The sequence below is a fragment of the Toxotes jaculatrix genome, chromosome 12 (genome assembly GCF_017976425.1).
Source record: "Toxotes jaculatrix isolate fToxJac2 chromosome 12, fToxJac2.pri, whole genome shotgun sequence".
In the NCBI taxonomy this organism is placed as follows: Eukaryota; Metazoa; Chordata; class Actinopteri; family Toxotidae; genus Toxotes; species Toxotes jaculatrix.
Window position 1 is genome coordinate 14,008,197 of NC_054405.1, and position 24,599 is coordinate 14,032,795.

The 24,599-nt window shown below is 39.0% G+C and overlaps 2 protein-coding genes across 3 annotated transcripts; one reads left to right on the top strand and one right to left on the bottom strand.

Annotated features, from left to right (window-relative positions):
• Positions 1-404: 404 nt before the first annotated feature.
• Positions 405-14,452, bottom strand: LOC121190529 (ferroxidase HEPHL1). Of its 2 annotated transcripts, none has more exons than XM_041051333.1 (21): positions 14,350-14,452; positions 13,521-13,738; positions 11,298-11,542; positions 9,797-10,009; positions 9,325-9,525; positions 8,743-8,997; positions 7,957-8,125; positions 7,092-7,231; positions 6,826-6,957; positions 6,173-6,378; positions 5,601-5,745; positions 5,260-5,472; positions 4,538-4,766; positions 4,281-4,420; positions 4,079-4,204; positions 3,834-3,940; positions 3,451-3,688; positions 1,935-2,074; positions 1,479-1,632; positions 1,364-1,378; positions 405-828 (listed from the first exon to the last, which is right to left on the bottom strand). In XM_041051333.1, exons 2-21 carry the CDS (start codon positions 13,556-13,558, stop codon positions 743-745), a joined length of 3,192 nt encoding a protein of 1,063 aa, XP_040907267.1. In that variant the 5' UTR covers positions 13,559-13,738; positions 14,350-14,452; the 3' UTR covers positions 405-742. The 2 variants fall into 2 exon arrangements, with proteins under 2 accessions (XP_040907267.1, XP_040907266.1); XM_041051332.1 differs by having other exon boundaries at positions 13,377-13,738.
• Positions 14,453-15,762: 1,310 nt separating this feature from the next.
• tmem135 (transmembrane protein 135) lies at positions 15,763-24,336 on the top strand. The gene is made up of 15 exons (XM_041052209.1): positions 15,763-15,931; positions 16,424-16,551; positions 17,376-17,468; positions 17,708-17,741; positions 17,844-17,909; positions 19,126-19,172; positions 19,310-19,351; positions 19,444-19,620; positions 19,734-19,803; positions 20,016-20,183; positions 20,440-20,503; positions 20,629-20,705; positions 20,874-20,972; positions 21,079-21,146; positions 21,422-24,336. The coding sequence occupies exons 1-15, from the start codon at positions 15,794-15,796 to the stop codon at positions 21,555-21,557; spliced, it is 1,407 nt and encodes a 468-aa protein (XP_040908143.1). The 5' UTR covers positions 15,763-15,793; the 3' UTR covers positions 21,558-24,336.
• Positions 24,337-24,599: the final 263 nt, after the last annotated feature.

Genomic DNA, 24,599 nt, shown 5'->3' on the forward strand with positions numbered 1-24,599 from the left:
TCAAAAACAAAAACATTTATTGATCTGATCAGCTACCTTACATTATACAGAATGCTACAGATTCTCAAGACAGGACTTAACTGTCTGGCATGTAACAGAACTACCACAGTAAAGGTCTTTAAAATACACAAATTCTGTTTATATTATTAGTCTCCACAGGGAGCTGAATATGATGGGATAACTGTCATAAAAGCTTCAAAAAGAGTTGAACAGTGCTGCACATTTTACTGACGCTCACACGCAATAAGAAAAGGAACTATTATTAACCTGTTTTCTTGGCAGCCTGCTGTTTCCAGATTATTATTATTAGTAGTAGTAGTATTACCGCCACCTTGTGGTGTTAGATGATGCTAGCACATGAAAGGAAAGTAACCTCAGTGAAAATTACAACTGATACATAAATATCACAGTATGTTTTTATTGCACATTCATGCCCGTTATCAAATATTTGGTACAGCAGTGCTTTGTAAGACCAACGACACGAACAACATCAAACACACTAAAATGTCAGAAAACACAATAACATACAAACAATCCACAAATATAAAATGCTTATGTTGTTTAGTCCTAAGAAATGATGTTGAACTTTCTACATGATTCTACAGTCACTGATATATTTTGACTGGTCTGATCACTGCTGGATATTTATATATGTAATATCCATCATATACATAGGTAACAGTGATTTTGTCCCTGGAATTTTCAAGTGCATTAGTGTGCTTTGCACACATTCAGTCCAGTGTCAGAGTCCACTCATCAGTGCAGTCATAAGACCAAGTAGCAGCGTGAGCAGAAACAACTTCATAGAGTTTTCAGTTCCTGGTGATGCTGAAAGAAAAGGAGAGACAAGAAGGAAGTGACCCCGCCCACTACTTCCTGTTATGTTCAGATTTTTACTACTCAATCAGAGCCTGAGTCAAAACCTTACCTGTGTGTCTTTGCTACAGCTTTGAATTTGCTTATCTAGTGATGCATTTGGTGTTAAACAAAAAGCTCTAATCCTCACCTGTACTGGCCATCACTGTTTTTATTTTCTTCACCACATCTATCAACAATGTCACAGCTTTAAAGGAATGCCTGACCCAACTGATATGTTTCTCCCCTTTCCCAATACTAGCTAAGCAAAGACAGATAACACTGAACAAAACATTCCACATCCATTAAAACAACAACACAGAGAAAGTCTAACACACTTGTAGTATTGTGTGGTCCTTCACAGTAACGAGATGATACAGTGATGTGTCACAGTACGTAAAAGACAAAATATTTGTTTAAAAATCTCCCTTACTATCATTTTTTTTCTGAACTGAATTGGCTTTATAATAAGTTTAGATTTAATATTATGTAATGTCTGGGTGCTTACCATGTGAGACGCTTTCTGGAAATGAAAGACAAAAAATGTTAGACAAATCCCTTTCAATAGCAGTTCATACACACGTACACAATGAATATGTAAACACACATGCAGGAATACACACCTTTGATGGTGAAAGTTGTCTCCATGCCAGCGTGGATGTGGTCAGTGACGTGACAGTGGAGTAACCAAGTTCCTGGGTTCCCGGCCACCATCTCCACAGTCTGGAAAGTCCCGGGGAAGAGGTCGAAGACGTCTGCACGGTGTACACGGTCCGTCTGACACACACACATACACACACATTGCAAGCAATACAGAAAGGGGAACAGAGAAAATTAAAAAAAGAACAAACAAAAAAAAAAAACGAAGAATATAAATTGTCCTTCCTGCTTGAGTACATAGAGGAAACAGACCAGTTCTGCACTGTGCAACTATGGAAGGACGGAAAATAGGATGGAAAATTTTCTGTGTTGCAGCCCCACTTTGTCATGATATCTTTAGTATTTACATATAAATATTTTGCTTCATACTAATTTATTAAAAAAAAAAAAAAAACTTAGTTTGTGATGATGAAAGTTACCTTGTAGGTAAAAGTCTCAGCGTGGAAGTGAACAGTGTGCATGTCCACTTTGTTGCCCATGCCCAGCAGATACCAATCAACTTTCTGGCCCTGCATCATCTCTAGTCCATGGAGGTTACCATACAGCTTACCATTGATCCCTTCAGTATACACATTCACATATAGAGATTACCACACACTCACACCATCACACATAGAATCAGATAGAGAAATGCACAAGTGTAAAAAGAAAGTAAATTATTTAGACATGCTCTTATGACAAATTCTGCATCTGTAAACACTTCTCAAAGGCAAACTGCAAAATTCTGTTATTCACTACATTCATCTGTGTGCTGAACAACAGTAGTATGCTCTGACCTGGTTTGCATATTTAGATGTTAGGTTTGATGTTAGTTGTTTACACTCACGGAGCACTTCATTAGGAATACCATACTAATACTGGGTAGGGCCTCCCTATGCACTCAAAAAAGGCCTCATTTCTTTATGGAATGGATATGTCTGTGCAAGTTCTCATTCATCCATTCCATAAAACCCTCAGGATTCATGAAATGGATTACACAAGATGTTGGAAACATTTCTTTGATATTCTGGTCCATGTTGACATGACTGCAGCACATCATTCTGCAGATTCCTAAGTCACCAATATCCTGTTCAACCACATACCAAAAGTTTTCTATTTGATTCAGACCTGTTGACTGTAGAGGCCACTGAAGTTCACTGAACTCTTTGTCATGTTCTTGAAATCAGTTTGAGTCAACCTCAGCTTTGTGACATGGTGCATTATCATGCTGTACGTATAAAGGGATGCACATGGTCAGTAACAGATAGGCTATGACATTCAGTTGATGTTTGACTGGTATTTAGGGGCCTGTCTGGATATTCTCCTCTGACTTCTATCATCAACAAGTTTTTTCCATCCACAAAACTGCCCCTCTCTGGATGTTTAATGTTTTTTGTACAACAGCATGAAAATCCCAGGAGATCAGTAATTTTAGAAACACTCAAACCAGCCTATCCGGCAACAACAATCATCCCACAGTCAAAATCACTGAGATCATATTTTTTCCATATTCTGATGTTTGATGTGAAGAGCAACTGAAGCTTCTGACCTATTTCTGCACGATTTTACACGTCGCTCTGCTGCCACATATTTGGCTTATTGGACAATTCACTGAATAAGCAGGTGTATAGGTGTTCCTAATAAAGTGCTCAGTGAGTGTACATATGTTTATTCTCTGTTTCATGTATTTTACCATGTTTTACGTATCTTATGTTTGCGTCTGTGTCTTTTCTATATTTCTCCTGGCTGAAAGATAGAAACTTTGTTGTAGAAAACAAAGTTAAAGAATAAAAATGTCAGTAGTTTCACTGTCACTTCATACTGTTTACACAAGTTTACCCGCGTATTTCTATCTTTCTTTTTTTCTCATAAGGATGAATAAATCTTGACTTAAACTCGTTCATAGATTAGACAGTTTTACTCTTTGCGGACCCCCCTTCCTCGCTTATCTCTCACCGTGCATCATGTTACTCTCTTGAAACTCTTCGTCTTGTAGGAGGTGATCAAGCTTTTCCTCGCCGAGGTATGTTCTGATGTTGTCCTTCAAGTACCAGGACTGGTTTTCATCGTGCACCATAAAGAGCAGGGCGAACTCCTTCTCCACGTCATTCCTCTGTCTGTCGGGCCCCTCACCGTGCTGCAGAGTCCCAGGCCTGCATATCACCAGAGGCCCTATAAGGCCACTGTACAGATCCTAAACATAAACAATGAACCCACGTTACGAACATCTAATACCTCAATGACATAAGTGCAAGTTCATTAAAAACACATTCTTTTAGCCGCAACACTGTAAATGATGTGCATTCACGTGACTGTTACTGTACACAGAGGACATGTACCTTAATGAAATCAACTTTGGAGTAGTAGGCGTAAGAGATGCAATTAGGATCTGAAACCCCGGGACCAGAGCTCACAGGAACATCCCACGTCAACTCGAGTATGTGACCTGAAAACAAGAGAACAAACAAATGTCAGTCCCACTGCTTCTGAAAAATGGCCAGTTTTCTAGCTCACTCCTTTTGCTAGAAAACTCCAGCAACATCATGCATTTTATATTATTTCTTTCTTCAAATTTGATCCTCACCAGGTTTGACAGGAACGTGTGCACCGCTGGCCCTAACTCCATGTGCACTAATCGAGTATTGCCGGCTGGCTTTGTTCTTGAATGTGATCACGATCTGCTCTCCCACCTCTGCTTTGATGATTGGACCTACAGTGGACAAGAAACTCCACGTTGTCTTCAGTCTCTTTTGAGTAAAAGCAACATAAAGAGAAGCTAAACTTACCCAGAATTCCCAAGTGCTCTTGGTTGGGCTGCCGTTTCTTCTGAACTCTGAAGGTTTCATCAGTGTATTCTCTATACACCACCTTCTTATAGCGCGAGCCGATGCTGTTGTTCCTTTTTTCCACAAACATACTGCCTAGGCTGGGAGACATGTACCAATTTGCTTCCATTAACAAACAGTAATAAGTTATGCCACTAATCACGGACTCCAGCCCCAACACTGAAATACATCATCCTACAATTATCTTACTCACACACCTCTCTTCTGTGCTTCCTGTGCTGTTGTGTTTCTCCTGCTCCCAGACTCTCTTAGGTGAGTAGTTCCACTCTATTTCTACAGCACCGATAAAATACTGCACAATCTTGGTTGGTACTGTTTGTGTGTGTGTATGCTTCCCTTCGTGTCCCGGGCAGTAATCCACTCTGTACTGCTGCCTCATGCCAGCTGAGTAGTGGTCTGTTACTCTGCAGCTCACCTCATACACACCTGTTAGGAGAAACAAAAGCGGTTAGGGATGTTTCTGGCTCTACTCTTCATGCTGATATAGGGTAGCTAAAATGCACAGCAATGAGAAAAAAAACAACCTAAGCATCTGTGCTGTATTAGTCTGATATATCTATGCTTGAGTGGTTTATTCGGAAATGAATGTAATGTGAACTATCATCCATTTTTATCTGAAATTACAAAACGCAGCCGCTTTCTCTGCTGCTTGTGGTTGTTATGTTGAACTGCATTTACTGTGTTGGATAACCTCATAAAGGTGTCTATATTTGCAAGTTAATTTCAACATCATTTAATGTGACATTTTCCTCTAAATGGGTGGGGTTGAAGCTCTCAAACACATCTCAAGATACTGTAAATAATATAACAGTTGTACAACACTTGTGGCATTTCCTGTTTGCATAGAAATGATTGATGGTTCCTGTTGTGTTGGGAGAAGTTATGAGTGTGAGTGCATGTAAAGAGTATCATGACTAACCAGGAGTGTTTGGCTGCATGGAGACAGCAGCAGTGGTATGAGGGAACAGGCTGACAGTGTCACGTGTTGTGCTCTGCTTCTTGAAGGTGTTCCCCTCAAAATAAACACCGTGGATGTCCACCTCTGTACCTAGCCCAAAGGTGTACCACCAAACTTTGTCCCCGGCACACATCTCCAGTCCGGCAAGATTCCCATACATGCGTCCATTTACAGCTGAAATACAAGGTAAGATTTAAACAGGAAAATACAGACACAAGAAAACAACACTCAAAATATGTGTGCTACAATCAGAACCAATGAGGTAACACTGCACACTATACACTATCAAACAAACTAATTACCATGCATCTTATTGCTCTCCATGAAGTGACTGTCATCTGGATTAATCTTGCCACTGCCAAATCTCTCCATTGTTTCCTCTAGGTACCAGCTCGTGTTTTCATCCATAACAGAATAAAGAAGGAAGAACTCCTTATCCACACCTTTCTGTTAGACAGTGCACACACAGTTCAGGTAACAGTAAGGACACATAGGCATTGCAGTTAACAGCATAAAAACAAAAAATGTATTATAATGTCAATGCCTGCCTGTCAAAGATGGAAACTGTTTTGCTGTTACAATCAACTTGCTGTATTATCTCGTGTACAGTGTATTTTGTTCTCATCCCAGCTATCTTATCTGCAGTGGCCCAGTTTCCTGACAAGAATGATTAAAGTTTCATTTGATCTTATTTCAGTTCTAGTGCTAAAATGATTATTCAATTAACTGACTGAAAAAAACATAAATCAGACAATTCATAATTTAATAAACAATTTAAAGGCAAATGTTTACTAGTTAAAGATCATGTAAATAGAGGATTTTTTTGCACTTCTCTTTGTGAGAAAGTCTTTGTTAATGGATAATAAAGCAGCACCTGGATTCCATTCTCCTGCAGCGTTCCTTTCTTGCACACAAGCAGAGGTCCCACTAAACCAGAGTAGGTGTCCGAGACAGGATCAGTGGCAGAGTAGTACAGGTAGGGGATGCATGGGGGATCAGATGAAGACGGACCTTCTAGGACCTGCCAGATGTAGGTGAACTTCTCACCTGGACCAACGTGGGCGCCAGGCTTGTCAGCACCTACAGTATTGCACACAAAAGTTTTGCAATTATCAGATCTGGTGTAACAACAAAGGTTATTTGAGATTTCCCGTCACTTTGCTTGGCTCCAGTTTTCCTGCTTTAGTTCATTATATGTAATGAATGTGTTCACATGACAATCAAGACACTATAATACTTTTGTTTGTTGTCTCTGTTCAAATGAAATAATTTATTACAACAACACTTAAGGAATGGACAGAGATGTTTTCATCTGTCTTAAGGTAATATTCATGAAAATTTATGTCTCTGTCAGTCTGTATTATTGACCATCGGCTACAGCTTCTGTTTATAGGATACATGTTATTTAATTCTACCTAGTTATCACTCAATTTGAGTCCTGAAATCTAAAATATATAATAGTGTCTGATTTTTTTTTCTTGGCTGTGCAACAAGTATATGTGGCAATGCAACTGGCTGCTTACTCACCATCTTCATAGCTGCTTCCCTGGTAGAGTTTTTCATAGTGCAGGCCATGAGGCTGGATGCTGTAGTTTCTATCAGCCTTGTTCATGAATGTTACTCTGAGAGTATCTCCCAACTCTGCCCTCAGGACTGGACCTGCACAAATACAACAAAACATAGTAACCAGACAAGAGGTACTGAGTGAATCTGGGTGAAAGACAAGACACCAGTATACAAGTAAATAAACTAGAAAAGAGGAAGTATGATTTTTTAGGTAAGAGATGGTTTACCTAAGATTCCTAAATGTCTAGATTCAGGTGCAGGTGGCTTTGTGGTGGTGAAGGTACCGTCTGTGTACCCTTTGTATACCACTTTCATGTATTTACCTCCAATCCTTCCACCATCTTTGCCAAAATATGTCTCTGATGCACTGAAAAAGAAAGGGTTGGGGTGGAAGAGGAAGAGAGACAGGAAGCACAAGACACTTTGAGGTGGCCAGAGAAGAAGTAAAATGGGTAGTAATAAATTTTTGTGTCCTGGATGAAGCAGTGTTGTGGAATCTCTTACTACAGAGAAACTGAGCAAAATAAACAGCTGACCAGTCAGAGACATTTCACTGTGTCAGGGACCAATAACAAAGACACAGTAACAACTGTGTCACTAACCACACCGTTTACTCTAGACGCCACAAAACTGTCTCACCACAGGAATGACCAGCTCACATATACTCAGCCCTGTCCAGAGGTCATACACACACACAGACAGACAGCAAATTTGTTTAGAGGTTTTGCAAGCCTTAAAGGGATAGTTCACCACTTAATGAAAGAGTGATTATCCAAAGAGTCAGCTGTACTTCCTTCTCCAAAACTACTGAGGTTGTACTCTGACACATTTTTAGACATTTGGCCTGATTGTGCCGCTGTCTGGCTGTAATGGACAGGACCTATTCTGTATTAGTCACAGGGAAACATTTAATAGACATGTTTTAGTTTTATTAAATCTGTAAAGAGATTTGTACCCGTTGCATGTTTTGGATTGGGCAGACTGACTGTGATGAACCGACCACATGAGGCAATAAAACAAGATAAAAGGACATTGCCTCCTGATAACCTAAATAATTGGGAGAAAGCTGGTATGGTGCTTATGTCTGCCCACCTGTCAGGCTCAGTAAGGGATACATTTTTAATCAGATCCCTTTCTGAGGGAGCATAGTTCCACAGGACTTTCTCTGCTGTCAGGTAGTAATTCCTCACAACACCGCTCATCACTGTGCCACTGGCCTCTCTGCCACATGCCTTCACTTCATAAAAGGCCTGCATCCCAGCTGAAATAGATGAAGAGACATACACAAAAACATTACACAGACCATAATTCACATATACAAAGTGAAATCACTGGGTGGAAATGGGCCTTCAGAGCCTCAGGAAATTTTTAATACCAGAAAATTAAATATAAATAAATAATAAATACCCCAGGGTTTAGTTTACATTTTCAACTTGCTTATCTTTTAGCAGTTGTCAGATTGAAGAGATACCATTTCCAGAATCTGAGAGGATCCAGAATATGTAAAACTTTCAGAGGTTTGTAGGGTCAATGTCTTAATGTCACTACAGAAATCCTGGTATGACACAAAGAAATAGCATTTTAGCATTGTTAGTGTCAGCATTACTCACAGTATATCAAGTGAGTATGACTCATACAGTGAGTGTGACTCAATCACTTCCATGATCAAGGGGGTGTTGGACAACCTTAAAATACAAGTCCTTGCGTGTTAAGAATAGAAATACAAGCTCTGCTGTGGGAAGGTTCATAACATGAAGCAATGACGAAACGACCATGGTGTACCTCGCAAAAATGCATTCTTCCCTGTCAGCAACCATTAAAGTCTCATAGCAAAGATTCCAAAGGTGACACAAAGGTTAAAAGTCAAAGTTGCCCTACCCTGCAAGTGGTCATTAACCTGGCAGGTCAGCAACCACTTTCCTGTTGCTTGCGGGACCATCTCAGCAGTGGCGAACGTGGCTGGGAACAAGCTGAGGACGTCGGTGCGGTGGCCACGGTCTAGCAGCGTATTCCCATGGAAAAAGGCAGAGTGAATGTCCACCTCGTTACCCATGCCAAACAAATGCCAGGCTACTGCACGATTCTGGCATAACTCGATCCCGGGCAGGTTACCAAACATGTACCCGTTAATAGCTGTCACACAGAGAAAAACGCAGAGAGCAATTAGAGGAAAGAACAAAAAGAGCAAATTCAGCCTTTAAACCTTTTTTATACCCTTCCTTTATGGAATTGGACCTTTCATGTGAGGTGACTTAGTTGTCAAAACATTTTAAATAATTACACGATGCAGATTCAGTTGCATAGACAGCACAGTAAGGGCAACAACAATTTTTAGATTTTGTGAAAAAAAATTCAAATAAGCATTTCATTTTACAATTAATCATTTTCTTATTGTCAGCTAACTTAGTGTGTGCGCAGTTACTACAGTGTTAAACAATCTTAAGAACACTCATCTCTCACCATGCATCAGGTTTGACTCTTCAAAGTCTGGGTCATCTTCGTTGACTCCAGCTGGATCTGTGAGCATCTGAATATTGTCCTCCAGGTACCAACTCAGGTTCTCGTCCACCACGTTAAACATCAAAAACACATCCTGGTCCACATCATTGCGAGCTGAGTCTGCCTTTGTCTGAACTGATGCATCAGTCTCCTTCAAGATGCCTGTGTTCATGCAGAAATATGAAGCAGACGTAGAAAAATGCAGGGTGTGGGATTAAACTACTACATATCTATGATGTCAAACACAGAGAGGGCCACATTTAATCTTTGTTTGCCTCCTGGATTTCCACCATCTTTGTTAAAGAAAGGTCTGAATAAGCCTGTGGTGACTGTATGTGTGATTAGGAATACACAAATAAATTTGCATTATACAGACACATTTACAGAAACGTTTCTTCTTATGTAAAATCAATGTAGTCACATATATTCATACCTTTTTTGCAGGTGAGCAGAGCCCCGATAAGTCCTGAGGCAATGTCCTTGGGGGCATCTATGTGAGAGTGGTAGACCCAGGTCAGACAGTTGGCGTCATCATTTGTGGGGGCAAATTCTGACCTGACCTCCCAGCGGTAGGTGTAGCTGCCTCCCGGAGGAACAGAGTCATCCTTCTTCAAACTGCCTGATGTCCCATCTGGATAGAGCGCCCCTGGTAGGCAAATAAAACACACTTAAGCTAAGATCATTTTGTTCCTCCTGAGGTTTAGAGAGCAGTTGAGCCTGTGTGATTTCACTTTATGTCAGCAGAAAACAACAACATGGTCTTAACAAGCTTGTTGTTTTTTTTTTACACTGGAAGCAGAGTGCTGCTGTAGAATGATAATATTATGAATTAATGAAAATACTATAATACATATGGAATAAATAACTCAACTGCAAATAGGTTTAATAATTGTATTCTTCAATGGAAATTTCATATCCATTTCTTGTGGGTCTTATGTGTGTTAAACTTCCAGTCTCCATATGTGTACATGTGTGTGATCTTTACACACATAAATGACCTGAGTCTTAGTCACAGATTTCCCAGGTACGCTGACCTTTGTACCAATTTGTACTCGTCACAAGACATGGTTTAGGACATAATTAGCTGATTTTATCAGTTTTATGTCTTCATGTGCTGATACCACTCCTTCCTTCCTCTCCTCTACCCCCACAAACTAAAAACTAGTTGAGTTAATAGCAACAGTACTACTAATCTGACTTATGGACAGACTGGTGTACTGTAAATCCCATCATAAAGCAGGAGACCAGCTACAGTCTGCTTAAAAAGGGAAAACAAGTCTTGGTTTCGTTTTTCAATTCCTGTAAGGCTCCTAACATTTCTGAGGCAGCATTCATCTGCAGATGAATGGGGGATGGGTGCTTGTTGCATAACAAAATTGCTGCACAGTTCAGAACGATGAGGAGACACGCCTGACAGGAACCTGTATCTTCCCTAATATCCACCCAGTTACAGAAATTGTTTTGTGTCACTTTTTGCACTCTTACACAAGCCTAAATGGACTCTTTCAGCCCTTTTTCTTTTCAGTCCATCAGTATCTTGTTATCAGAGACAGTTCTGGCACTGAAGCAGAGCAGCAAAACATGCCAAGCTCCTGTACTTTCAGACTAGCATTATACAGAGCCACAGCTTTTGGGCAAAAAAAAAAAAAATCTGAGCTTGTGGAGTGATAGTGTCCCCATTGTTCTGAAGTATTGCTCTAACTTAACAAGTATGTCACTTGTTGAATGAATCTCCATCTCTATGAACACTCATTGCTACAGATATCAGAAGTAATTGTGAATCACCATTGCTGTAATTTCTAACACTTAATCCAAAAATAATGAATGAAAATGATCCTTCTGCCTGATGGATATCTAATTGATTTTGCACATCTTTCTGTGCTTAAATATAATATGTGTGTTTTTTTGTGCATATGTATTATGTAACACTGTACCTTCTGAATTCTTCTCATAGAAAACTCCATGGGGATGCATAGAATAGCTCCTGGATGCAAAGTTCTTCAGGTGGACCACGATAACGTCATCAACCTCAGCTCGTAGTATGGGCCCCAGGAAGCCCAACCATTCAGGTCGGGGAGCCTGTTCACGGTACGTAGCGTCTATATACTCTCTGAACATTGCCTTCTTGTAAATTCTGCCAATAAAGTTGGGTTCTCTTTTAAGGAATGTAGATGCATGGCTGAAATAGAAGTGGAAAGAAGAGAGGAGACTGAGAGATACAGACAGAGCAGTGGTCTTGAGGGGCATTTCTTAAGGTCAGCGTCATTGTCAAATTACACAATACGGGATTGCACAATGACGTGCAACTGTATCTCTCAATCATTCTGCAAAAAGTGTAAGGAATGTTGCAGGACAAATAATAAAACAGAAGTGGTATAAAAAACCCCCACAACAGTAGAATAAAAATACTTGTGAGCTAATCTGTACATACAAGTAGGAGAAATACAACATCCACTAGACAAACATACATGCAAACACCATCACAACAGTGCAAGTGCCTAATTAGTCAAGATAGAGACTGCATGCCTGTAACCAACCATACAACTGTATGTGCTTAATACAAAAATGTGATGCTGCAGAACAAATTGCGTCTGGTTGCATCTCTTTAACAATTAGACTTGTCATTATTGTGATTACATGTTTCTCTGGGCTAATAACCTGTTACTGGAACTGTGGCACATGCAGTTTTGTTAACTGTATATCCAGCTCATAACCAAAGCAGCAAGGAGAATGAAAAGCACTATGTTTACTTGTTTCACACATGGATCGTACTGACAACACTGCTGACAGTCTAATAAAAGGGGTTTTAAAAAGCACTTGGTCAGGGCAATTTAGTGCTCTTGAGCTACATCCACCTCCCACTAATTCATCCCTGTTAAAGTGTGGGAACTACACAAGCCTTTTTGAGAGATTATGTGAGCTGACTGGTTGCTAGAGTAAGTCGGGAAAGTCCAGAAAGTTGTGCAAGAATAAGCACTTATGTTAATTCAAAGTTACCTCTCTTAAAAGAAGAGGTAAACTGTAGCATAATCATGGCCCCTTTGGAAAATTATAATTATATCCTTATGCCTTCATACAATGGTGGACTTTTATTTTGGCTTAAGCCTTTCCTTAATAACTAGTCTATCAGTTTATTCTTATACTCCACATAGCATTAGCACTGTGAAAACATCTGTTAGAAAATTACATTTTCTAACTGAATCTTTTATACTTATACTCACAGGTAAATCATACAAGTGAGTTATGTTGTCAGTTTTCTACAGTGTTTTGAGAAGCAACTGCCAAAACCCCACTGAGAGCACAGCGACAGTCATATAAAAGTTGTCAAGTACCCCATTAATGAAGAGATCACCCCTAATCAGCTGTCTGACCAGCGACTCAAAATGATAACACTGACTGTATGTGACAGACAGCCCAGAGGGGTACATTTTGCATTATTATTAAATAAAACTTAACAACAAAATACATTAAATGGGCATAATAATAATAGCGTGGAAGTGTCATTTACACCTTTCTGTTTAATCTTAATGTAGATGAACTTTGTATTAATGTAATATCACGGTATTGGGGATTACCATGCAACCTTTTCTCTCATTCATTCCACAGGCAGCTGTGTGTGCTTCCTGACAGATAAAATATATAGTGAAGAAAACCCCTAATCGCGTGAAGGAAGACAGTCATTCAGACAGTCTTTCCTGTACAGGCATACATCCACCACCCTTCACGGGTGTAGACACCGTCACGCCCTCAGAAGATGACATAGCCTACTGTAGAGCCTAGATCGTTTTCGTGATTGATTTATTTAGATCGTTTACATTTTTCGCAGCTCTTACAATAACTTTATTTGTCATTAATATCGTTAATATCAACGCCCCACGTGTTAACTTGACAAAACGTTTAAGATCAAACGGGCAAAGTGATAGCACAAATTTAACCGTCCTCACTATCTGCGCATATACATTTATATACGTTTGAATATATTTTCCAATTAACTTCACTTTGCCACAACTCACTCGTCATTGTCGACGTCTTCTCCGTTGAGCATATTTTTTCCTGTTGGCGCATAATCCCATGAGTCCTCAATGATTCCTACATAGTAAACCCTCTCTTTGCTGCGCTTTCCTTCCGTCCCGATGAGGAGAACAAAAATCACCAACCAATTCGCAAACACTTCCAGAGTCCGGGCCATGATCATGTCAGCACTCGGTCCGAGGCGGAGTGTTTTGCAGGTCTGAGTTCAAGAAGCACAAGCGGAGACCTCGGCTGACTCCTCCATGTGAGCACGTAGGCGCTGGTGCAGCTGTACTTTCGAAAGTATGCAGCGCAGAAACTCGGCTTATTTAGACCAAGAGAGCAGCGACGACGTTCCCGCCTCCTGTGATATCACAACATACAGGGATAATAACAACTCAGTGTTCCCGCGTTAATTATTATAGGACGTTATAGAAATTGCCCACTGGGAAATTAAAGTAATTGATCTACTTAAACTAAAATGCAGAGTCAAGCACCATGGGTCGTCTGAATTGGCTGTCAGTTTTTCCAGAAGTGATGAACAAGCATGTTACACTGTCAGCTGCTCCATGTACAGTTTTGAGAGGTATGTGGGACTAATGATAGACAATAAAATACTACGGCCTAAAATTGTGGTGATTTCCGCATTTTGAATATAAAATGAAATTGCTCTGTATCTTTCAACATACCGGTGCCATTTTCTGATGAGTCATTCTAAAGAACTAGTGGCTTTATTAGTGGTCAGTAAGTAAAATTGACTTTATAGATAAGTTAAAAGTCATTAATAAGAACAACTTGGGTTACCAGGTTGTTCCTATTACATATGAAAAATTCCTCTGGCTGATGCTAAATGTTGGCAATCGTTTTCATGTATAAATGGATTGGTGCCGTACCGCATCTGGACCAAAATCCATTCGCCTTTGTAGAAATTGTGAAATAGACAATTATTTTAACAGTTATTTAAAAACAACTCACCTTGATAATGCCCCTCAACCCAGTGTACAGCCCTGCATCTCTCAGAATAAAGTACCGGTATTTTGTGTCATTGCATCAGAGGAGTGGAGCTGACACCTGCTGTCCAACTCTGAGCAGCACAACTGTAGAGATAGAGCTGGGTGAACTGGTGGTTCTGCCTTTAGAGCAAATACTGGACAACACGGTAATACACGAACATCATAAAAATATTCTAGTCAGTTTGGTCTTGCCCCCCTCTTTTGATCTCAGTACAATCTGGAACCCAAGCTCAGTAGTGAAGATGGACAAAAACAGGTGCAGTGGTAAAAAGACACTCATGCTGCACTGCACTTTAGTCAGAAATAAGTCAGAAATAAGCTGTACTCTGACCCATATATCCATATTCATACCAGTCACTTTATATATTGTTGCACTGTTCACCATATTCTTTATCCCTATTTTATTTTATATTTTATTCTATTTTATACTTATTTAGATAGATTTTAAATATGCCTTTTATGTTACTATTTGTGCCAAAGAGCTGCTGTACAAAATTTCATTGTGCCTTGCATGATGACAATAAAGATTCTTGATTCTTGATTCTTGATAGTGGTTCTACAGGAAACAAGCCATTTCAGTAGCAAGGCTGAAAATAGACCGCTGTGGTCTCTGCTCATGCGTTGATTATTTTCTCTTTTTTTCTTGTAGCACCATCGTGCACACTGAAATTTCAAGTCCATAGAAAGAACACATTACTAAATTTAGTGTGTAATTAACTCCACTGCAGCCATACCTGCAAACGAAACACTGGCACAATGATGCTACTGTGTGCACTCTACATGCCCCCATTTCAGTGCCAGCAGGACCTGGTACACTTTGTCTGCAGTGATGGTTAACATCTTGTGTCAGATTAAACCTAATATGATTGCAGATTTAGGCATTTAGTTGAAGATTCAGACAGACGTATGTATTGTAGGTGGGGAATTAAACCAGTGTTTGTAGCATTGTGGCATTAAGGAAAAACCTGTTGCATTTTGTCTCATAATGACCCATCTCTTTTATAATAATCTTGCTAATGCTGGTTTTAATGAATAATTGGCTTTTTGCCCAAGTACCTCTCCATGTATCTTAATCTTAAATTTTGTGAACTGATACCTGTAGAGAAAAAGCATTTTGAAGGCTGAGTCTAGTTTACAAGTGCAATTTTAAGAATTTAATTCAAAAGTTAATGTCAAGAGCAGATTTTAAGCAATGATTAGTAATAATTTACTTCATGGATTCATATACTGCAGCTGTATGTATTATGTGCACACACGATTGAAAGAAATCATCTTTTTACTGTAGTAACGTAGGATGGCCCTGTCCCCGCGCCGTGCGCGTGCACAGCTCTTTTGCGTAATCGCCGTCCCGTCACAGCGAACGCGCACGACGGCGCGTCGCTGCTGTTGGTTGTCAGTGTACAGACATGGCTGTTTTTAGTAAAATACCACACAACTGCTACGAGATAGGTCACACCTGGAACCCGTCGTGTGCGCAGTCTGCTGTGGATGTAACCAGGGGTGCTCTGGAGGTCTCCTTCAAAATCTACGCCCCTCTTTACCTGGTACGTTTTGCAATTAGACCTGCACTACTGGGACTTGGATACTCTGAAGCTAAAGTTAGCTAGCTAACCAAGTAATGCTAACTACTTCTGAGAAAACGTCGTAAAGATTAGCTGACACGTCTCTGGCTTTGACCAAGGGACTAAGTTCAAGTTCAAGCACTTGCTCAAACATTGCAGGCGCAGCGTTGCTCTTTGAAAACAAAGCATAAGACAAAGCAAAACAGCAGACTCATGATTTACCGGCTAATTAAAAGTGGTAAGTAAGTGGTAAGTTAAACAAACGACTTAGCATAACCCTGTCTGACCAGTTTCCCGTGTTCCCTTTTCAGCCGTTGGTGCACTGTAAGCGTTTTTAAAACTTTCAAACCAGCACCATTTCCAAGGGGGAAGTAAAATACATTTGGACAACTGCTTTCAAGTTTTCTCATGTCATGATTTGGCAAGAAAGTATGAATATTAGCAATAGCTGCCTTTCAACTCTTTGTACTGCAGATAGCAGCTGTTCTAAGGAGAAAGAAGAAGGACTACTATCTAAAAAGGCTTCTTCCAGAGATCCTATGGTCTACCTCTTTCCTCACTGCCAATGGAGGTCTCTACATTGTTTTCTTCTGCATCCTCAGGTTAGTAGGTCCAACAAATGTTACACACACTCAGTCACACAGCTCAAATGAAATCAAGATGCAAGAGATGCAAGGGTTTCAGAAGCTAAACTGGTGCATCATTGAAACTTGAAGATGTAATGATTCACAAAGCAACATGAAGCAAATTCACACAAGCACAGAACCTCAACACTCATTCTGTGTCTGTGGTTAGGTGGTAACTTAGGTTTGTTGTTTGTTTTTTCAAAGTTGTCAACGCTGCTTAAAGGTTCTCAGTTTTCATTTTAAAAAACAAGTTATGTTTACATAAAGTGTGACTCACCAAAATGCTGTGTGTGTGTCCTAGAGGTCCAGCAATGTGTTGAATACATTTAAAGGTTTGCGAAGCTGATTTTTAAAAATTATTTAAAATTTAGCTTATTTATGTACATGTTTATTAGCTAGCACTTTTCTTGTACATTACCTTTCCTTTGGCACCTTTGGCACATTGTGTACCTCAGTGGAACCGCATATCATTTGCAGGAATGTGTATTAAAGCACACACACATTTGTACATGAGGTGGCGTCTTTGAGATAAACAAAAAGGACCCATACAAAAAATATCCATGTTGCAACTACAGTAGAGGTCAAAAACTCCACAGGATAACTTTAATCACAAAGAGCTACATATGATTACAAATTACTTCATAGACTGTCCAAAGCTATATGAATATATGTGATTCAGATAATATTTCTATTTTGATTAAAAAGGAAAAGAAAGGACCAAGATCTGACCAAAACATTGCTTGTTTTTCAGTTTAAAAAATTAAAAATTGTGAAATAACCCTGTATATTTCCAACTTTAGGAAACTGTTTGGAGGGTTCTACTCCTGGTCTGCCGGGTTTGGCTCGGCACTTCCTGCCTCCTATATTGCCATCCTCCTGGAGCGCAAGAGCCGGTGAGATTCCTGCTTGTTTATTTTCCCTACATTTGCTTGCTTCTCTTACTATTTGAAAGTCCTTAATGTTTTGAACTAAAACACATTTACCAGGTGCAAGACTACAATAAGATAGCACTTTCTTTTTGGGATCTAATTCAGTTGTGGGATACATCTTAAGCATCAGGCATGGCCTTGTAAATACTGATTCTGTGTTTACTGAGAAACATTATGTCTCACCCTTTCTCCCCCACTGCCAGGAGAGGGCTGCTGACAATATACATGACAAATCTTGTAAGAGCCGTTCTGTTCATTCAAACATTACTTGTTATACATAAAGAGATACACCTGCTTTTGCCACACATTGTATTTGTAACAGTATAATCTTGTTGTCAGGCCACTGAGACTTTGTTCCGCATGGCTGTGACACGAGGCATCGTCAAACCCATCAAACATGGCGAGGTAAGACGAAAGAGTGGTTTGGGTGAGCTGAAAGTGAAGGGAGGTAAATAATGGGGCTTGGGGCTTAATGACATAACACATAATACAAGAGGGCCCCATCTCTACCTAGTCAGGCCTGCTGTTTTTAAGTAGCCATGCTTCATCAGGACTGTACAAGCAGCTGTAGAACAATACTGTATCTGAATCTACAGCAGTAGATATCTTCTTTAAATCAACTCTTATCCCAATCAATACAAACAAAAAGAGTCTGTTGTGTAAAGCTTGTATCCAGCTGGTGATTATCAAACTAACTTCAGTCTTCTGTCTCACCATTCTGAGGGGTGAGTTTTCCCTCTTACATTCCCACCTGAATGTGATTCACTGAGCCAGTCTTTGCCCAGCTTGTAAATACTCAGTAGGTTTTTCCTTTTTCCTGATATTGTGATGTGCTGATCTTTAGAATTACAACAAAGCCAACGTACGATGTGGTAAATCGGTCAGTGTTGCTTGAGTTGAATCAGACAGATCCTGACGCATCTCTCCTCATGATCATTTTTGTCAGTAAGTGATGGTACAGTCGGCTCACTCCTTAGATACGTTTGTAGCCTTTGCTGTGTGAATTAGCACCTCTGCTTGCTTCCCCTGAAGCTTAATATATTTAATGAATATGTAATAATTTCCTCTCACATTTGCGGAGGCACTTTTTATTTCAGCTCAGCCAGTGAGAGGGAAATGCAAATAAAATTCCTGCTATCAGATGCAGCTCACGCAGTGTGGCCTTAGTTTTCTTTAGCATATTGCTAATCTCAAATGTGTTTGTCCATTTCAAGGGACAAGGACAGATACAAATGGATGTGTCAGTACAGAATATGAAGTGAGTCAGTACAAGCTGTCAGATTTGTATGAATAAACTTGACAGTAGTCTCTGTGCCTTGAAGATTATATTTCTGTCACCGTATCTGTAGACATCCTACTCCAATATTAAATAGTTTCACCATCGTCTTGTAATACATAACTTCATTATCATCTTCTCCACATATGGTTTGCCTGCATGTTCAACACGGCTCCAGTGTCAATAACAGTAAATTTATCAAGAGTGGATGTTTTTATAAATAGCAAAAAAATTAGCAAGTAACCACTTTCATAACAGATCTTATCATGATGGTGTCACTTAGCCACATGCGTATGTTTTCACCTGTTGTCCTGATTTCCTCTCTCTGTCTCTGTTTCTCATTAGGTGCTGTTGTTCTGCATAACAGCATCACTCTTCATGTTCTTCTTCAGGTCAGATCAGCACAGTTACTGCATCAGTATTGTTACAGTGAAATATGGAACATTGCTTGATTATAAACATCCTTCATAAATTAAAAATGAGTAAATGTTTAAATTTAGAGTTAATTTTTGTATTTTATACTGCACAGGAATAAAGATGGTCTCAAAGGCTTTGCATTCTCTGCATTAAAGTAAGTTGTCCCTGTTTCCAGTGATGCCTTGATTTAGATCACTCACAGTTTTTGGTAAAGCTCACAGAGGTGGCGTGCATTTTCTGTCACAGGTTCATCATTGGAAAAGAAGAGATTCCAACTCACTCTGGCCCGGCAGAACATGTCTGCACGAGGTCTCTTGAGAGGACAGCAGCTACAGAGACTGAGGGTTCACAGGCGCCAGCAGAAAGGCCGAGCTCCAGGAGGAAAACTCTGCTAGCCTACACCAGGGAACTGCTGGAATCAATGTGAGAGAATACACACTTTTACACAGACACTTGTGGGTTTTTGCACAATTTTGAGTGGTGGCCTGTACTGACTTACTGTGTTTTGTTTTTGTTTTTGTTTTTTTATAATCCAGATGCAAACATGGTCCAAGACACAGATGTTGTAAACATTACCAAGACAACTGCATTTCATACTGTGTTAAAGTAAGATGCTTTCTTAACAAAGATACTGCCTTTTCTGTGATTGTTCTCAGAGCGCTTTGAGACAATTTTGATTGTGGAAGGTGCTATATCAATAAAATTGAACTGAATTCATGTGATCATGGATTTATAATACACAAACTCTGTATTATTTAAGTGATAATAAAACTCGTTAAATGATACTAATACTAAATTTGTTTTCTTTCATGTTCCAGGGTTTTGTCAGGATGTTCAGTGTTGGCTACCTGATTCAGTGTTGTCTAAAAGTGCCCTCAGCATTCAGGCAGATGTTCTCCAAACCTTCACGGCTCCCCTCCCTGTTCTACAACAAAGAGAACTTCCAGCTAGGGGCATTTCTAGGGTCTTTCGTCAGTATCTACAAGGTACATTTCATACTTGCTGTTCTTTTTCTATGACGTCTGTTTTCACACTCTTTTCTTGCTGTACTACTTTTTTCCTTTCTTGTTTCATTCTTGCTTTTAGGTTTGCAAAATTATTTACACCCAGTTGTGCCAAAGTAGTAGAATATATCAACTATTCCATAAATATTCCTGTGTTCTGCTTAACAAGTCATTTGATTTTTAATCACTGTGAGTATTACATAATTAATTTGTGTAAATGCATCTCTCTTTCATGTAGGGAACAAGCTGCTTGCTGCGCTGGGTGCGTAACATTGATGATGAACTCCATGCACTGATAGCTGGTAAGACATGAGTGTGTAAATTGTCAAATAAATTCCCTTTCCCTCACTGAGGAGTGATGCTCCTATGGATTTAGCTACGTCTCAGCTGGTTTACCCTGTTTGACTCTTTCCCTTCCTCTTTCAAGGCTTCCTGGCTGGGATTTCAATGTTCTTCTACAAAAGCACGACAATATCCATGTATCTCTTCTCTAAGCTGGTGGAGGTAAACGAAAAATCCCTCTGCAAATGAAACAGAAGAACTAAAAAGAATTAACTCCACACACAGAAAAGGGCCACAGAAACACATGATGTAACATGTTGCTATACATATCCGTTTATCTTGATTGGCTAGTTTATCATTAACAGCATGTGTAATAATCTCTGTCTTCAGACCATGTACTTCAAGGGCATTGAGGCTGGCCAGTTTCCATACTTTCCTCATGCAGACACAGTCCTGTATGCCATCTCCACTGCTATCTGTTTCCAAGCTGTAAGTAGAACATACGCAAACATGCATACCTACTCACATAAATGTGAGTTTTTTGTTTTTTTTTGCTGAGTAAGGATATAATGTGTGACTCATTACTGCTACACAGGCTGTGATGGAAGTGCAGAACCTCAGGCCTTCATACTGGAAGTTCCTGCTGCGGTTAACTAAGGGCAGGTATGAATATATGGTGTGGAGTCTGTAAGTTGTCAAACAATGTTTTGTTTGAAAATCAGTAATAATTAGAACATCATGTGTACCTTTTTATCATATCCATTTCAAAACGAAACAGCCACTTTATTTAGTACGAGTAACAAATACTTACAAACAAAACAAATGTTATGACATTATACGTTTGCTTTAACTATATTATTCGTTTTTTGTTTTAAAAAGTAAATCCAAATCTTCAGATCAGTAATCGTCAAGAGATTATGTCTTGTCTCCTCTCCTAGGTTTGCTCTGATGAACCGACAGTTGCTAGATGTGTTTGGAACTCAGGCCTCCAGGGACTTTAAAGGCTTTGTACCCAAACTGGACCCTCGTTACACTACTGAGCTTCCACCAGGAGCCGACATCCAACTCGGATGACTTGGGGACCAGGCTCTGGGGGCTTTAGGGTTACCTCAACAGGAAGTGGACAGTTTGTCTGTTCTTAAGGATTTTTTAAATGGGGTTCAGAAGTGGTGAGGTTGTTTTATGACCTGGGATATGCTTTGAAGGATGTAAAAGCCTAAGATCTGTCCAAAGCAGGGTGTCATGAGTGTTTCACAAGCACATTTACTGATTGGGATTGTGTGTATACAGGTAACTGGTGAAATACTAAATGAAACACATAATTTTGTTAAACTGACAAGGATACTAAAATTGACAAGTATTTTAAAGTCCTAATGAAACTCTTAATCGCACAAGACAAATAAGAAGAAAAAGAAAGCCACCTAAATTATTCATTTATACTTTTGTCAAGATGTCAGTTTGCATTTGGCATGATCATGTTAACCTGCTCTACAAGGTATCGATAGCAGCATTAAGTATATATGGTCAGTTCACTGACAAAAAAATAAGAGAAACAGAATTTGTTTTATTGGAAAATAAAACTGACTCCACTTAGGATGCAAGATCATTCATTTTATCCTTTAATCAAAATGTTTCTCCTTTTTGCAAGTTACCTGTAAATTGGTACTGACTGAACTCAGTTTGATTATTTGGATGGCTACTTTCTCATCAGAGGTGAAACTCGGTAATCTTTATGGAGCAGGCATCTGATTTGATACATGATTTCAAGGAGAAAGAATGTCTGAAAGTGCACTTTTTCAAGATAGTGGGTGCAGCTGATGAGATATAATCAATTATGTAGCCTTATCAAATATTTTATTGTGTAGTCGACAATGGGAGATGTATTTAGATTGTGTTCTATAATGTGAAACACAGAGGCAGAAAGTCACCTCATTTAACCGGTCACATTAATTTTTCCCCCATAACTTAATTGATTTTTTTTTTTTTTTTCAAATTTAGTTGAGCATTTTTTTTTTAACTCACATTGGGGTTTTTTATTTATTTATTTTTTACTGCACTTGAAAGTAGGTATTTGAATTGAGTGGGTCACCTTTAAAGATACTTAATGGGGTAAAAGAAAGCACGAAGGACCAATTTGGAAGTTAATTTTGGGTACAAAAATGTTTGGAGAGAAAATCTGTTTTAAGAGGTTTTACTGTGATTACATCTCATTAACTGGAAAAAATATTGGTAATTTCAACCTGAACACATAAATTGAAAGTAAATACAGCTAAGGAAATGTAGTAAATCCATGGTTTACTGATAAACCGTATTGAGATTACCACCACCAGGTTATTGGTTGAAATCATGTTAAGGTGGGAAATCAGAACATGTTTACACTATATGCAGAGCACTGACCTGATTACTTTAAAACCTGTATTTACAATTTGCAGGTTGTTAGTAATCACATTTCTCCTGTAGCGCATTTTCAAAAAGAGATTGGTTTAATTTAAGTATATAAAAGTTAATGTTATATAAGAAATATGTTGTCAAATATTTGGCTACAGCCGGAAGAGATTATTTGATCCCCAGGACTCTGAACTTTGCAAACTATTTCATTTAGACTACTTTATTTTTGTTTCAGATATAGTTTAACTTTGGATTTAATTATTTTGGTTACATGGACGTACAGCTACAAATAATGATTTTTCTATTACGCCCACTGCCCTGCTGTGACAATGAAACGTTCCCTGGCACTTCTACACATATTTGGCACATGGTTGAAATCGGATACTTGGTGTCTCTTCCACCTCTGTTTTACAGTAAAATCCAGATGTTCTCTACAATTAATGCAAAAATTGTTTAGGACTGTTAGGATAAACTTGTAAAATGCAAATGCAGTGGAAACAAGATGTGCAGATCCATATAATTCTGAAAAAGTTCTGAACCACAAAATATGTAGTCCACTCAAATTTAAAAAAGTCATTGCTTCAGTTAGCCTGAGCCATCATTTTCATTTTGTTCTGTGGAGGTGTTTATGTTAGAAATTACTTCACTGATTAATATTTACTAATATAGGCCAAACCCAAACACAGTTTGAATTAAATATTGTTGTGCTTTCACAAGCCCATAGAATATCAAGAAAATGGTGTTAGCTGTTTGCATTTTAATTATTACTTACTGGCAATTCCAAGGTGAACCCCATTGTTTAAAATCCACATTGATTGAAACATTGTTTACTGAGAAACTTGGTGCCACATCAAAGCGTTTTCCTGATCAAGGTTTCTGTGAATAAAAAGCGCACAGCTCAATATGCTTTTGTTTTTGATTTGTGTTGCTGAGAGATAAGGATGTCTGCCAGAAAGATAATTTGAGTTTTAAACCTGTTTTCTGAAAAGCGTGAACATCTTTTACTAAGTGATAGAGAGTCACAGTTCCTGAATTAATGGGGACTGTGGGTATATCTGTGGTTCATGTAATATTTCAGTGCCCAGCTTAAGTAACACAGTTGCATCTTCAGTTTTTCAAGTGGACCATTCGTGACAGCTTCATTCCAGATGTGAAATGATTACATATACTTAGACTGTAAAATTGTTACGTTGTCTTGTACTAGTCTCATATTTCTGGCAGTTATTTGAACTGTCAAGTTTGTTTACTTCCAGTTTGAATTCAGTTGTTCAGCCCAGCTTTAGACACATCTGACCTCCATACCAGAAGCCATGATTGTAAAAAATACAGTGCAAATTTCATGTCTAGACTAAAGTAGAAGTGTTTTAAAAAAGTGAAATATTTACTAAATCTATCATAGAATTACAATACAACTGTATTTGACCTATTTAAAAAGGGTGTATATTAAAATATTTTTGGATTCCAAGTGTGTTGTCTTTTAGTTTACTGATTTAGAACAGATGCAGGGACAAGAGGCTGAATAGCAGGCTGCTCTGTTAACCTGTAACCTGTATAATCAGAATGTTGGATATTTGTTCTCAGGGTCTATGTTGGAAGATAAAGGAAACGTCAGCAAATTCAAACATTCAAACATTCAAATGTTCAAACATACTTGTGATTCAGAGGGCTGCAATAGCTGCAATGCGTCAATGGGGGGCAGCAATGAGCGTACAATACTTTGAGTTTACT